Genomic DNA, 11,163 nt, shown 5'->3' on the forward strand with positions numbered 1-11,163 from the left:
GCCCACACCCTGTCCACGAGGGTGGGGGGCGCGCCCCTCCCCCCTGGGCGCGCCCCCTACCTCGTGGGCCCCCTGGTGGCCCTCCGACGCCAACTCCAACTCCATATATTGGCTTTCGAGGAGAAAAAAATCACAGAGAAAGTTTCATCGCGTTTTACGATGTGGAGCCGCCGCCAAGCCCTAATCTCTCTCGGGAGGGCTGATCTGGAGTCCGTTCGGGGCTCCGGAGAGGGGGATTCGTCGCCGTCGTCATCATCAACCATCCTCCATCACGAATTTCATGATGCTCACGCCGTGCGTGAGTAATTGCATCGTAGGCTTGCTGGACGGTGATGGGTTGGATGAGATTTATCATGTAATCGAGTTAGTTTTGTTAGTGTTTGATCCCTAGTATCCACTATGTTCTGAGATTGATATTGCTATGACTTTGCTATGCTTAATGCTTGTCACTAGGGCCCGAGTGCCATGATTTCAGATCTGAATCTATTATGTTTTCATGAATATATGTGAGTTCTAGATCCTATCTTGCAAGTCTATAGTCACCTACTATGTGTTATGATCCGGCAACCCCGAAGTGACAATAATCGGGACCACTCCCGGTGACGACCATAGTTTGAGGAGTTCATGTATTCACTATGTGTTAATGCTTTGTTCCGGTTCTTTATTAAAAGGAGGCCTTAATATCCCTTAGTTTCCAATAGGACCCCGCTGCCACGGGAGGGTAGGACAAAAGATGTCATGCAAGTTCTTTTCCATAAGCACGTATGACTATTTACGGAATACATGCCTGCATTATATTGATGAACTGGAGCTAGTTCTGTGTCACCCTATGTTATGACTGTTACATGATGAACCACATCCGGCATAATTATCCATCATTGATCCGGTGCCTACGAGTTTTCCATATACTGGTTTATGCTTATTTACTTTTCCGTTGCTACTGTTACAATCACTACAAAAATACCAAAAACATTAATTTTGCTGTCTTTACTTTGTTATGTTATCACCACTATCATATTACTTTTCTACTAAACATTTTGCTGCAGATACTAAGTTTCCAGGTGTGGTTGAATTGACAACTCAGCTGCTAATACTTGAGAATATTTTTTGGCTCCCCTTGTGTCGAATCAATAAATTTGGGTTGAATACTCTACCCTCGAAAACTATTGCGATCCCCTATACTTGTGGGTTATCATACGAGAGACGCTGGATCTAGCTAGGCGCAAGTGTGACACAAGAAGTTTTACGAGTTTGCCCCCCTATCCGAAGAGGTAACAACCCTACGTCTCGAGCTCTGTGCTTTTCTTTCTCGGTGTCTGATGGGGATTGCAATGAGATGCGAACCCCTGTCTATGAGCTTGAGAGCGGTTTATATAGAGTGCGCCAAACATTTATCCTATGCCGTTAGAGGGGATTAAAGTGTTACATTGATTAAACCCGCTACAAATGGTAACTGATGGAGTTAATACTAATACGTATGTTCCACTATCATTTTGACGCCTCATATATCTCTGTTGTGGCTGTTTAGCTTCATTTATCTCGAGTAGTTTACATATCCGATTAACTTCGTCTGTCCGAGTACCTCAAGTTCTAGTTCGTTCGAATAACAAGAACCCCGACCCCGTCCGAGTGACCTCCTAGAAGGTTGACGATTGATGTAAGCATATCTCATATATGGAGCCTATGGTTTCACCTACTATTCATATACTTTGAACTCATCCTCTTTCGACGCCTTGGCCCCACGGCCGACACGGTAAAAGTCTGCGTCGGCCTGCCAAACTATGCCTCCACACTGTCTCATGCTACAATTAAACCGTTTGTCGAATCATACAAATCAGTCTTCCTAGAGGCTTGTATTCCATTCGATTCAAATTTTTTGTATTCAATTCGATTCAATTCAAATGAGAGAGCAAAACATTTTATGGCACGAATTCCACAACAAATAGCCACTCTTGAGAGTTGAGATTGAGCAGACCAGGTGGTCGGCGTGTTGAGGACGGCCGCGCTCTCATTGACTCTACTAGTACTACTGCAGTAAACCACCGCGAGCTAGGTTTCCGAATCGCTCTGCTCCCAATGTCCGCCGCCACCTGAGACCTGATCCGAGCATTGCCTGCGCCGCCGACGCGAGCCTGTGTGCCGGCTCCGCCTGAGTCCACGGATCACCATGGGAGGCCGCCGTCCTTGATTCGTCGCCTCCCGTCACCGCTCGAGTCCTCGATCTCCACCGGTGCCGCCGCTCGATTCCTCACCTCCGCCAACTGCCGCCGCCGCTCGAGTCCACGGGAGACGAACAGGCGGCTGGCACACGGCTGAGACGGGCCACCGCCGCTCAATTAACCCGGTGGGGGGAGGGGGGTGGCGCAGCTTCTCCCCATCGCGGCGGCCGGCGTCGCTGTTTCTCCACCTTCCGAGGCAGAGCACCGAACCGAGGGTTCGAGGTATGTCCATTCTTCTGCTAGCTCCTGTCCTTCATTGTCGATGCTAAACACATTTCCCAACGGCCAGCAAAGACGCAATCTTGTGGAGGGCTGGCTCTTGGTCCAAATCTCCAATTTCTGGTTCTTTCCGGGGTCAGACAGGGGGCGAGTTTGCTGCAGAGATTTGAAGCGGCATTCTGAGTTGGACTATTTTTCTCTTTCTTGGTTATTCTTCAAAGGTTGGCATTTGATTAGACCAAGGGGACGCTCGTATTTCAGGATTTGAGGTGGAATCGCGAGTGAGAGATTGAGCAGCTGTGCTGTGCTTGATTCTGAAGTTGTTTCGGCGGGGCTGAAAAGGCTTTTATTCTGCTGTGCTGCTGCAAAGACCGATCTGGGCCATTGGGAAAGTTCCCGGTGTTTCGAGCCTGAAAGAGGGCCATGGCGTCAACATCAGATATCGAGACGACAAACCCCGGGAGCATGTGGGAGCTCGATCAGGATCTTGATGTGCCCATGGATGAGGAGGCTAGCAGGCTCAAGAACATGTACATAGAAAAGGTCTGTAAGTACATTTGGATATTGCTACTTGCGTGCTGAATTTAATATTATATTTCTGTGAACTCTGCTTTCGTGAGTACAGAGCATCTCATATGTCTTTTTGTGTCCATCTGATAAAGTTGAGTGCTTCTTTGGTAGTAGTATCAATGATAGTGTTGAATTGATAGTAACTGGCACTATTTTAATATAAAGAAGACCAGGGACCATATCTTACATGGTATAAACTGTGATTTCCTCTGTATCTCTGTCATGTTCTTGCCCTTTCTGAAACTAAAGTGACCCTTCCTTTTGTTTATGCAGAAGTTTTCATCAGTTTTGTTACTAAGGCTTGCATTTCAGAGCCTTGGTGTAGTCTTTGGCGACTTGGGTACATCGCCATTGTATGTTTTCTACAATATATTTCCGCATGGGGTCGACAATGACGAGGATGTTATTGGAGCTCTTTCATTGATCATTTACACCCTCACGCTCATTCCTCTGATGAAGTATGTCTTTGTTGTCTTACGGGCAAATGATAATGGTCAAGGTGAGATGTCACATTCTCCCAAGCTTACCCACATTTGCTATTTTTATGATTGTTCGGGTATTTGCGAGAATATGAGTGTAATTGTAGAAAGGATAGTTCTTAAACATTTGCACATGTAGTTAATTGGAGTTTAGCATGGGCAAATGCAAAGTTTCTGTAAATTTACCATTTTATTTGATGGGCAAAGGTAGAATCATATACTGTCACACAACAAAAATTATGGTAGAGTTTCTGAACGGGTTAAAGATTCAATGCAGTATAGCATGGGTGAATGCAAAGATTCTGCAATTTTATCAATTGATTAGGTTTGTATACTGGAATCTATTTACATGACAGCATTATGGTGATTAGATTTCTATCAACAAGGATTAAACATTGTACGCCACAATTATCGGTGCACAACACTTTACTAATCATGAAATCTTGAGAGGTGAAGCACAGAGCGCATTTTATTTTGTGCTGGGGCAACAGTTTCTTAACTGTCTCCTTGGGTTTCTTAGTTTGTTCGCACAACTTTAAGCTAACAACTTTATTTTTATTTACAGGCGGCACTTTTGCTCTTTATTCTCTACTTTGCCGGCATGCAAAGGTCAGCACTATACCCAATCAACATAAGACTGATGAAGAACTAACGACATATAGCCGGCAAACTTATGAGGAGAATTCGCTTGCAGCAAAAGTGAAGAGATGGCTAAAGGGGCACGCATATAAAAAGAACTGTCTTCTTATTCTTGTTCTTATTGGTACCTGTACTGCCATTGGAGATGGGATCCTTACTCCTGCTATCTCAGGTATTTGGCGACATAGTTTTGCCCAAGTAATACAACTGGAACTTGGATCGTAACTTTTATGTTCATGTTCTGCAGTTCTCTCTGCAACTGGTGGAATACGAGTTCAGAATCCGAAGATGAGTACAGGTAAATCTGTTCTTTTATATGATTATCTTTGCGCAAGTGTTGTGTGGGCAATTCTGCTTAATTCTTTAAGTGGAGCTTGTATGGTCTATGGTGATACTATATAACAACATGAACTTGAGCGTAACGAGAGGAAGAAATCAGTGTCTGTCATATATCTAAAAAGATCCATAGGCAAACATTGCGAATTTCAGTAGCTAGACTGATCCAATCATTTTTATTGTGATCTAGCGAGGAACACGAGTCGTTGTTCTAGTATTGTTGTGAAATCGTTTGATATTTGTCTCTTCAATATATGACAGATGTGGTTGTAATCGTCGCGGTGACCATATTAATCGGATTATTCAGCATGCAGCACTATGGTACAGATAAAGTTGGGTGGCTCTTCGCACCTTTAGTGTTCCTTTGGTTTATTCTTATTGGGAGCGTCGGGGCATTCAACATACACAAGTATAACAGTTCAGTTCTAAAAGCATATAATCCAGTCTATATCTACCGGTTTCTCCGACGAGCGAAGTCTGAGATCTGGACCTCTCTTGGAGGAGTTATGCTTAGCATCACAGGTCATTAGCAATTCTCATATGCGTTCCATTGATTAATCATATTTTGGAGTGATCATGAGAAACAGGAGAATTACCTGTATCACCTTTCTTTTCAGGGACCGAAGCATTATTTGCTGATCTATGCCATTTCCCTGTTTTGGCTATTCAGGTAGTGAGAACCTTCATTAAATCAATTATGATCGATATATTGCTTTGATAAAGTAATAATGTCTATGTGCAGATTGCTTTCACGCTAGTGGTGTTCCCTTGCCTTCTCCTTGCGTACACTGGGCAGGCTGCTTATATTATTGTCCACAAGGATCATGTAGTTGATGCCTTCTATCGCTCCATTCCAGGTCCCCACACAAAAATTACCGTCTTATGTCAAGAAACAATATCAATGCATCATGTCCACGATATGCAGATTGACATAGTGCATATCCCAGCATTCTTTCTGTTTACTAGTGCTGTATGCACTATGATATACTCATAGTAAGATGATTGATCACTGCAGATACCATATATTGGCCAGCCTTCATCATTGCAACTCTTGCAGCAATAGTTGCAAGTCAAGCCACCATATCTGCTACCTACTCGATTATAAAGCAGGCTCTTGCGTTGGGTTGTTTTCCCCGTGTCAGTGTTGTGCACACTTCAAAAAAATTCCTTGGGCAGATTTACATCCCTGACATTAATTGGGTACTTATGATTCTTTGCATTGCTGTGACTGCTGGATTTAAGAACCAAATCCAGATTGGAAATGCATACGGTGAGCTTTACTTTTCACAGCTTCTTTTGCATCTCTGAACATATAACTGAATAGGGAAAACTAAGGTTTGTTATTTCTCTTTTCAACGCTACCCAGTTCAGTTTGTAAGTTAATCAAGTTTTCACGTTGCTGTGAAACAGAGGATAGCTAGGGTATCTTTCATTTGACAGCTGTACAAACAGAATCAGCATTTTTTAACAGTATGCCAGAACTTTGTCGCACAATATGTCCAGTGCATTCGATTCTACAATAATAATTGAATAAAAGAAATAACTGAAGTGTGAACTGATAGCTGGAGAATCCTAACTGGACTTTCAATCACCATGGAATCATGGATTGTAATGCTCGAGTCAGGCTAGCCTATTTTTTTTTTACTATGTTTCCATTGCAAGCTTAATCTAAGCTAAATTAGGTTTCTATGTTTCTCTCTGTTAATGTGTTATATGCTTTGAACTTTTATTCTCCCCTCCGTTAGGTTGGTATGCCTGCCTGGTGTATCGTTTTGTCTCATTGACAAAGCCGGCCATGGCCCTATGGTCTATAAATTAGGTTTCCTTTTCTGAAAAGTGAAGTGGGCCAGCATCGACTAGTGAGCAGTAGCACTTAACCAAAACAAAAACTGATTTTTGTTAAGAACCTTCTGTAAATTGGCAACTAATTAGCTTCTAAAGGCAAGTGCAGCTGAACCTTTATAATGCACTCTGCATTCTGCAGATTACATCCTACTTATTTGCATGTCATGCTATCTGAACAGGCACAGCAGTTGTGATAGTTATGCTGGTAACAACGTTCCTCATGGTCCCAATAATGCTGCTAGTATGGAAGAGCCACTGGATCCTTGTTGTCACCTTTCTTGTGCTCTCGTTGATGGTGGAGTTCCCATACTTCATAGCCTGCATCAATAAGGTGGATGAAGGTAGTTGGGTCCCACTTGCCGTTGCAATCACCTTCTTTATCATCATGTACGTGTGGCATTTCTGCACCGTGAAGCAGTATGAGTTTGAGATGCACAGCAAGGTTTCCATGGCCTGGATTCTAGGACTCGGGCCGAGCCTCGGTCTTGTTAGGGTTCCTGGGATCGGCTTTGTGTACACCGAGTTGGCAAGTGGTGTTCCGCATATCTTCTCCCATTTCATCACTAACCTCCCTGCCATCCACTCCGTGGTCGTCTTTGTGTGTGTCAAGTACCTTCCGGTGTACACTGTCCCAGTTGAAGAACGGTTTGTCATGAAGAGGATCGGGCCAAAGAACTTTCACATGTTCCGCTGTGTCACGAGGTACGGGTACAAGGACATCCAAAAGAAGCACGACGACTTTGAGAAGATGCTTCTTGACAGGCTCCTGATCTTTGTCAGACTTGAGAGCATGATGGATGGCTATTCTGATTCCGAGGACTTCACGGTGTCGGAGCAAAAGGTCGAGAGATCCACCAACGCGTTGCTGATGAGCGAAAAGGCTGGAAGCAACACATTGTGCTCCGGGAGTGACCTGAGCTACTCATCATCACATGATTCCATTGTGCTGGCCAAGTCGCCGCTAACAGGAAACAACAGCCTAACAAGGTATTCCAGCCAAACATACGGTGACGAACTGGAGTTCCTCAACAGCTGTAAGGACGCGGGCGTCGTGCACATCCTCGGCAACACCATTGTGCGCGCGCGCAGGGATTCAGGGATCATCAAGAGGATTGTTGTGGATCACCTGTATGCCTTCCTCAGGAAGGTCTGTAGAGAACACAGCGTGATATTCAATGTCCCTCATGAAAGCCTTCTCAACGTAGGCCAGATCTACTATATCTGAACTTCTTTTTTTTTGTTCTTTTGGTTCTGAACTTCTGATTCAGAGTGAGCAGTACTGTGTAATTGTGTAGGGCAGGTGAACATTGTAAATGGTCAGTTATCGAGTGAGCCTCATTCATAATTTTGTTCTTGTCAGAAAGCCTTAATTTTGCAGATGGTGTGCTCACAGTAATCTTTCCCTGCAAATGGGAGAAGGAAAATAATAATGCATGTTTACCATAAGATTGGTAAAAGGTGTTGCCTGACAGGATAACACACACTGCTGCTTGATATACATCATGCAAATGCCTTTTTTGGTAAGAAATCTGATTTTTTTTTTGGCATGCAAGATGCTTGGGTGCGCAATGTTTGTGGAAATTTTGGCGGTGTTCGAACAATCGAGGAGCTTATGGCAAAAACAAGAAAAAACAGCTCTCAACAGTGCATTTTATCAAAGTTTCTTAGAGACCCGGAATTTGTTTTTTTGCCGAGAGCTCCTAGAATTTTCTAACATTATGAAAATTTGCATTCACCTTGCGTACCCGAGCATCGGGCACGCCAAAATTTCAGTATCTTTTTTTTTTGATTTTTTTGCTATTTTTTTACAATTTTACTATTGATGCATGGGGAGTATGCGAGCCCGAGCTCCAAATCGCTGCTCTCATTTGCTGAAAAATGCCGTTTGGAGGCCGAGCTCCATGCAGCTCGGTATCCTGGTCGTCAGTAATCGAATCAAGCTGCTGCAGAGACGCATTTATGTCATTTATTCGAGCTCACAGCTGTAACGCCCACACCGTATTCTGTATTTCCCTACAGTAGCATCCATGTCGCTGATAGGCTGTTCAGATGTGCGATCCATTCACCCATCATGTCCATCCAGTGCTAGCATCACTGACTCATATAGATGAACATGGGCACGCTGACAGGCTGTCAAGGACGAATCACCATCTGTGCTGAATTTCTTCAGCTTGACCACAACACACGAGCATATATAACGGAATTCATCAGGGGAATTAACAATGTTTTTGACCATACCCACACAAGAATGCATAGTATTAGACAAGCACAAACACCATTTTTTTTATGTCTTACACAAATAAGGTACGGTTTCTAATAACAAAGTGACACATAACCAGATCCATACCATCAAGAAACAACACTAAAATCTAGTTTTTTCAGACCTTAGGTGGGTTGCTGCATGTGTGTTCTTCCCGTGCCCTGTTAACCCACATCTTGAGCAGCGACGAGATTTGCTAGGTGCCTTTGGCAGATCTCCCCTGGCTGGGCATGTTGTGCTCTTGTGTCCCTGAATTCTGCATATAGAACAGAATCTACTTCTCTTTGATGGTTGTTCATATGGGGCCTTGTCACGGCTGGTTGTTGGACGCCCCAGCCGGTCGTTTCCTCGACGGTGCCGGGAACACATCTGATCCTTGCGAAATGGTGTGTTCAGACTTAGTTCGGCCAAAGTGCTGCTTGTTACCAGCGCCAGAGCCGGCTGAATCTACTGCCAGCTCTCTATTAGACAAACCAAGCCCATCTGTCACAGCGGCAACTGGCTCGAGAAACACTTTGACATCTTGCATTTTCTCCATAGCAAGTGCATACGCTTCCACATTACTACCGCCTAACTTAACTATATTGAGTGCCAACAGGTACAAAGTGTTGTGTCGACGAGAAGAATACTTTCAACGGCCCATGATCCTTCTGGTAGCGCAAATACTCCGGCGGTAGTATATCTCTTGCATATCTAGTTTATCGCTTCAGTACATGTTTCACAGGGAGCTCATGTAGTTTTTGGTGTATCATGACCTGAAGAACATCATACAGAGAAATGTCAGTTTCCAGTGTTTTTCCAAACCATGTCACTCTACAGTAACTGATTGTGAATAACGAGGAACTAGGACACCTACCTTAAGTGCATGGCTGCAAACCATTCCATAGTGCTCAAATGTTCCACACTCCTGAACTCATCAGCTGTCTCGCTCACGGAGATCACAAACTCATTCTTGCACCATTTTCCCCTTGACTGAAACATGATGTGCCTAGCAATGTACTCCAAGCGTGGCCTGACTTTCATGAGATCATACGCCCATATTCATACAGTGCTTCACCAAATTTCTCAAACATTGTCCTGGTATAAACCTGTGAGGCATGCACCTCAATTGGGATATTTGCTTCAGGACAATCCCTCCTTGCAAATGACGACCGCATAAAACGGAAATTAGCTCTTCTCAACAAGAACAATGCAACAAAACACAAAAACCATGAAGACTTAACCAAACTTAGTAGTTTTGTCCTTTTCTCCTGGCAACTTTCTTCCGAGGCAGCCGTGAAGGGCTCAGTTCCCTCTCATCTGGCGCCTTCCCAACTCCGACTCTGCGAATAATGGCACACAAACTAATCAGATGACTGAATTCACATATATTCATCTGCCGCCTTCCCCTCTCGTTATTTGCTACATTTATATTTTAAATGTTTTTTGTATTAGAGTTGATACGTCTATTACATAAGATTTAAATTACTAATTTACTATTCTTTATTTTAAACTAGCAAATGTGCCCGTGCGTACCAACGGGAGAAAACAAAATAGGGATCGTTAAGGATCATATTATTGACCCATTGCTTCTTTTTGGACATATGTCGTGGGCCGTAGGATGAGATGCATGATGGTTGACCTTGCCGCAGTCCACCCAGTGAACTGCTCGCCGTCGTCCATTCCATCTACCCTCACGCTTCCTGGTCAGTCATGTAATAATATCTTGAGCCTTGCATCTATGAAGAATAGATTGGTAGCGCATCCCTGTAGAGTGTTGCCACGGAAAGCTGCAACATGTTCATGGTGTGCGGGCGTAGAGTGATGATGGAGTTGTCATTATTGTTGGCCACGTCAACCATCAATCGGTTTGGCGCCAAGAAAGAGTTGCATCTTGTCCATGGTGTACGGGTGGTCAGGTGCAGAATGACGATAAAGTTGTTGTCTTTGATGTCAGCTTGTTACCCTTGGAACTCGTTGTGGAGTAGTCCCCTTCTCTCTTGGATTCTTCCCTCTCAGATGCCTCGCATGATTCGAAATAAATATGGAGTCAGACGATTCTAAGTTAATAATAGATCACACGCTTATGAAAGATTAAGGTTGTGTTTGGCAGCAAAGTATTTTAAAACCCCACTATTGAAAAAATATAATATTTTTGCCTCTGGGTACAACGTATTGTGGTTTTAATTAAGGACTGTGATATTTGACACACGTGTGCCATATAAGCAAAACTGCCACACCTCTATTTCACTCATTTTAAAGTACCATACGATCCCTCGTTCTTTGACCTCGCCTCTTCCCAAATGACCCCGCAGGCTCGCCTGAGAAACCTGTTTCTCCCGCACATCTCGGGCGCTCACCCCCGAGGAAACTGCCACTTCTTTACGTCTACCACATGATTTCTCCTCAGGACAAAGTTACCATGATATTCGTATGCAAGTTATCAGGCCTGTGTTGCATAACTTACCGTGCTATTTACATAGAACGTATCAGGTACTATGCTTCAACAACTACACCCTTTTAAAGTTACCACTGTGTTTTGTACACAAGTTATAAGGTCTTCGATGTGTAAAATACCGTGGTACTTACACATAAGTTATCAGGGTATATGTACATC

The 11,163-nt window shown here is 43.8% G+C and overlaps 1 protein-coding gene across 2 annotated transcripts; it reads left to right on the top strand.

Annotated features, from left to right (window-relative positions):
* Positions 1–1,987: 1,987 nt before the first annotated feature.
* LOC119361591 (putative potassium transporter 12) lies at positions 1,988–7,661 on the top strand. Of its 2 annotated transcripts, XM_037626729.1 has the most exons (10): positions 1,988–2,441; positions 2,509–2,981; positions 3,282–3,507; positions 4,053–4,298; positions 4,374–4,424; positions 4,724–4,984; positions 5,080–5,132; positions 5,205–5,319; positions 5,478–5,732; positions 6,487–7,661. In XM_037626729.1, the coding sequence occupies exons 2-10, from the start codon at positions 2,862–2,864 to the stop codon at positions 7,530–7,532; spliced, it is 2,373 nt and encodes a 790-aa protein (XP_037482626.1). In that variant the 5' UTR covers positions 1,988–2,441; positions 2,509–2,861; the 3' UTR covers positions 7,533–7,661. The 2 variants fall into 2 exon arrangements, with proteins under 2 accessions (XP_037482626.1, XP_037482630.1); XM_037626733.1 differs by lacking the exons at positions 1,988–2,441; positions 2,509–2,981 and having other exon boundaries at positions 3,415–3,507; positions 4,053–4,096; positions 4,182–4,298.
* The last annotated feature ends 3,502 nt before the right edge of the window (positions 7,662–11,163 follow it).

Source organism: Triticum dicoccoides, chromosome 1A, assembly GCF_002162155.2.
Source record: "Triticum dicoccoides isolate Atlit2015 ecotype Zavitan chromosome 1A, WEW_v2.0, whole genome shotgun sequence".
Classification (NCBI taxonomy): domain Eukaryota; kingdom Viridiplantae; phylum Streptophyta; class Magnoliopsida; order Poales; family Poaceae; genus Triticum; species Triticum dicoccoides.

Coding starts and splice junctions, on each gene's coding strand:
- LOC119361591 (XM_037626729.1), top strand. CDS start 2,862: ATGGCGTCAACATCAGATATCGAGACGACAAACCCCGGGAGCATGTGG. Junction 3,508..4,052: donor GGCAAATGATAATGGTCAAG/GTGAGATGTCAC, acceptor TTTTATTTACAG/GCGGCACTTTTGCTCTTTAT. Junction 5,133..5,204: donor TCCCTGTTTTGGCTATTCAG/GTAGTGAGAACC, acceptor GTCTATGTGCAG/ATTGCTTTCACGCTAGTGGT.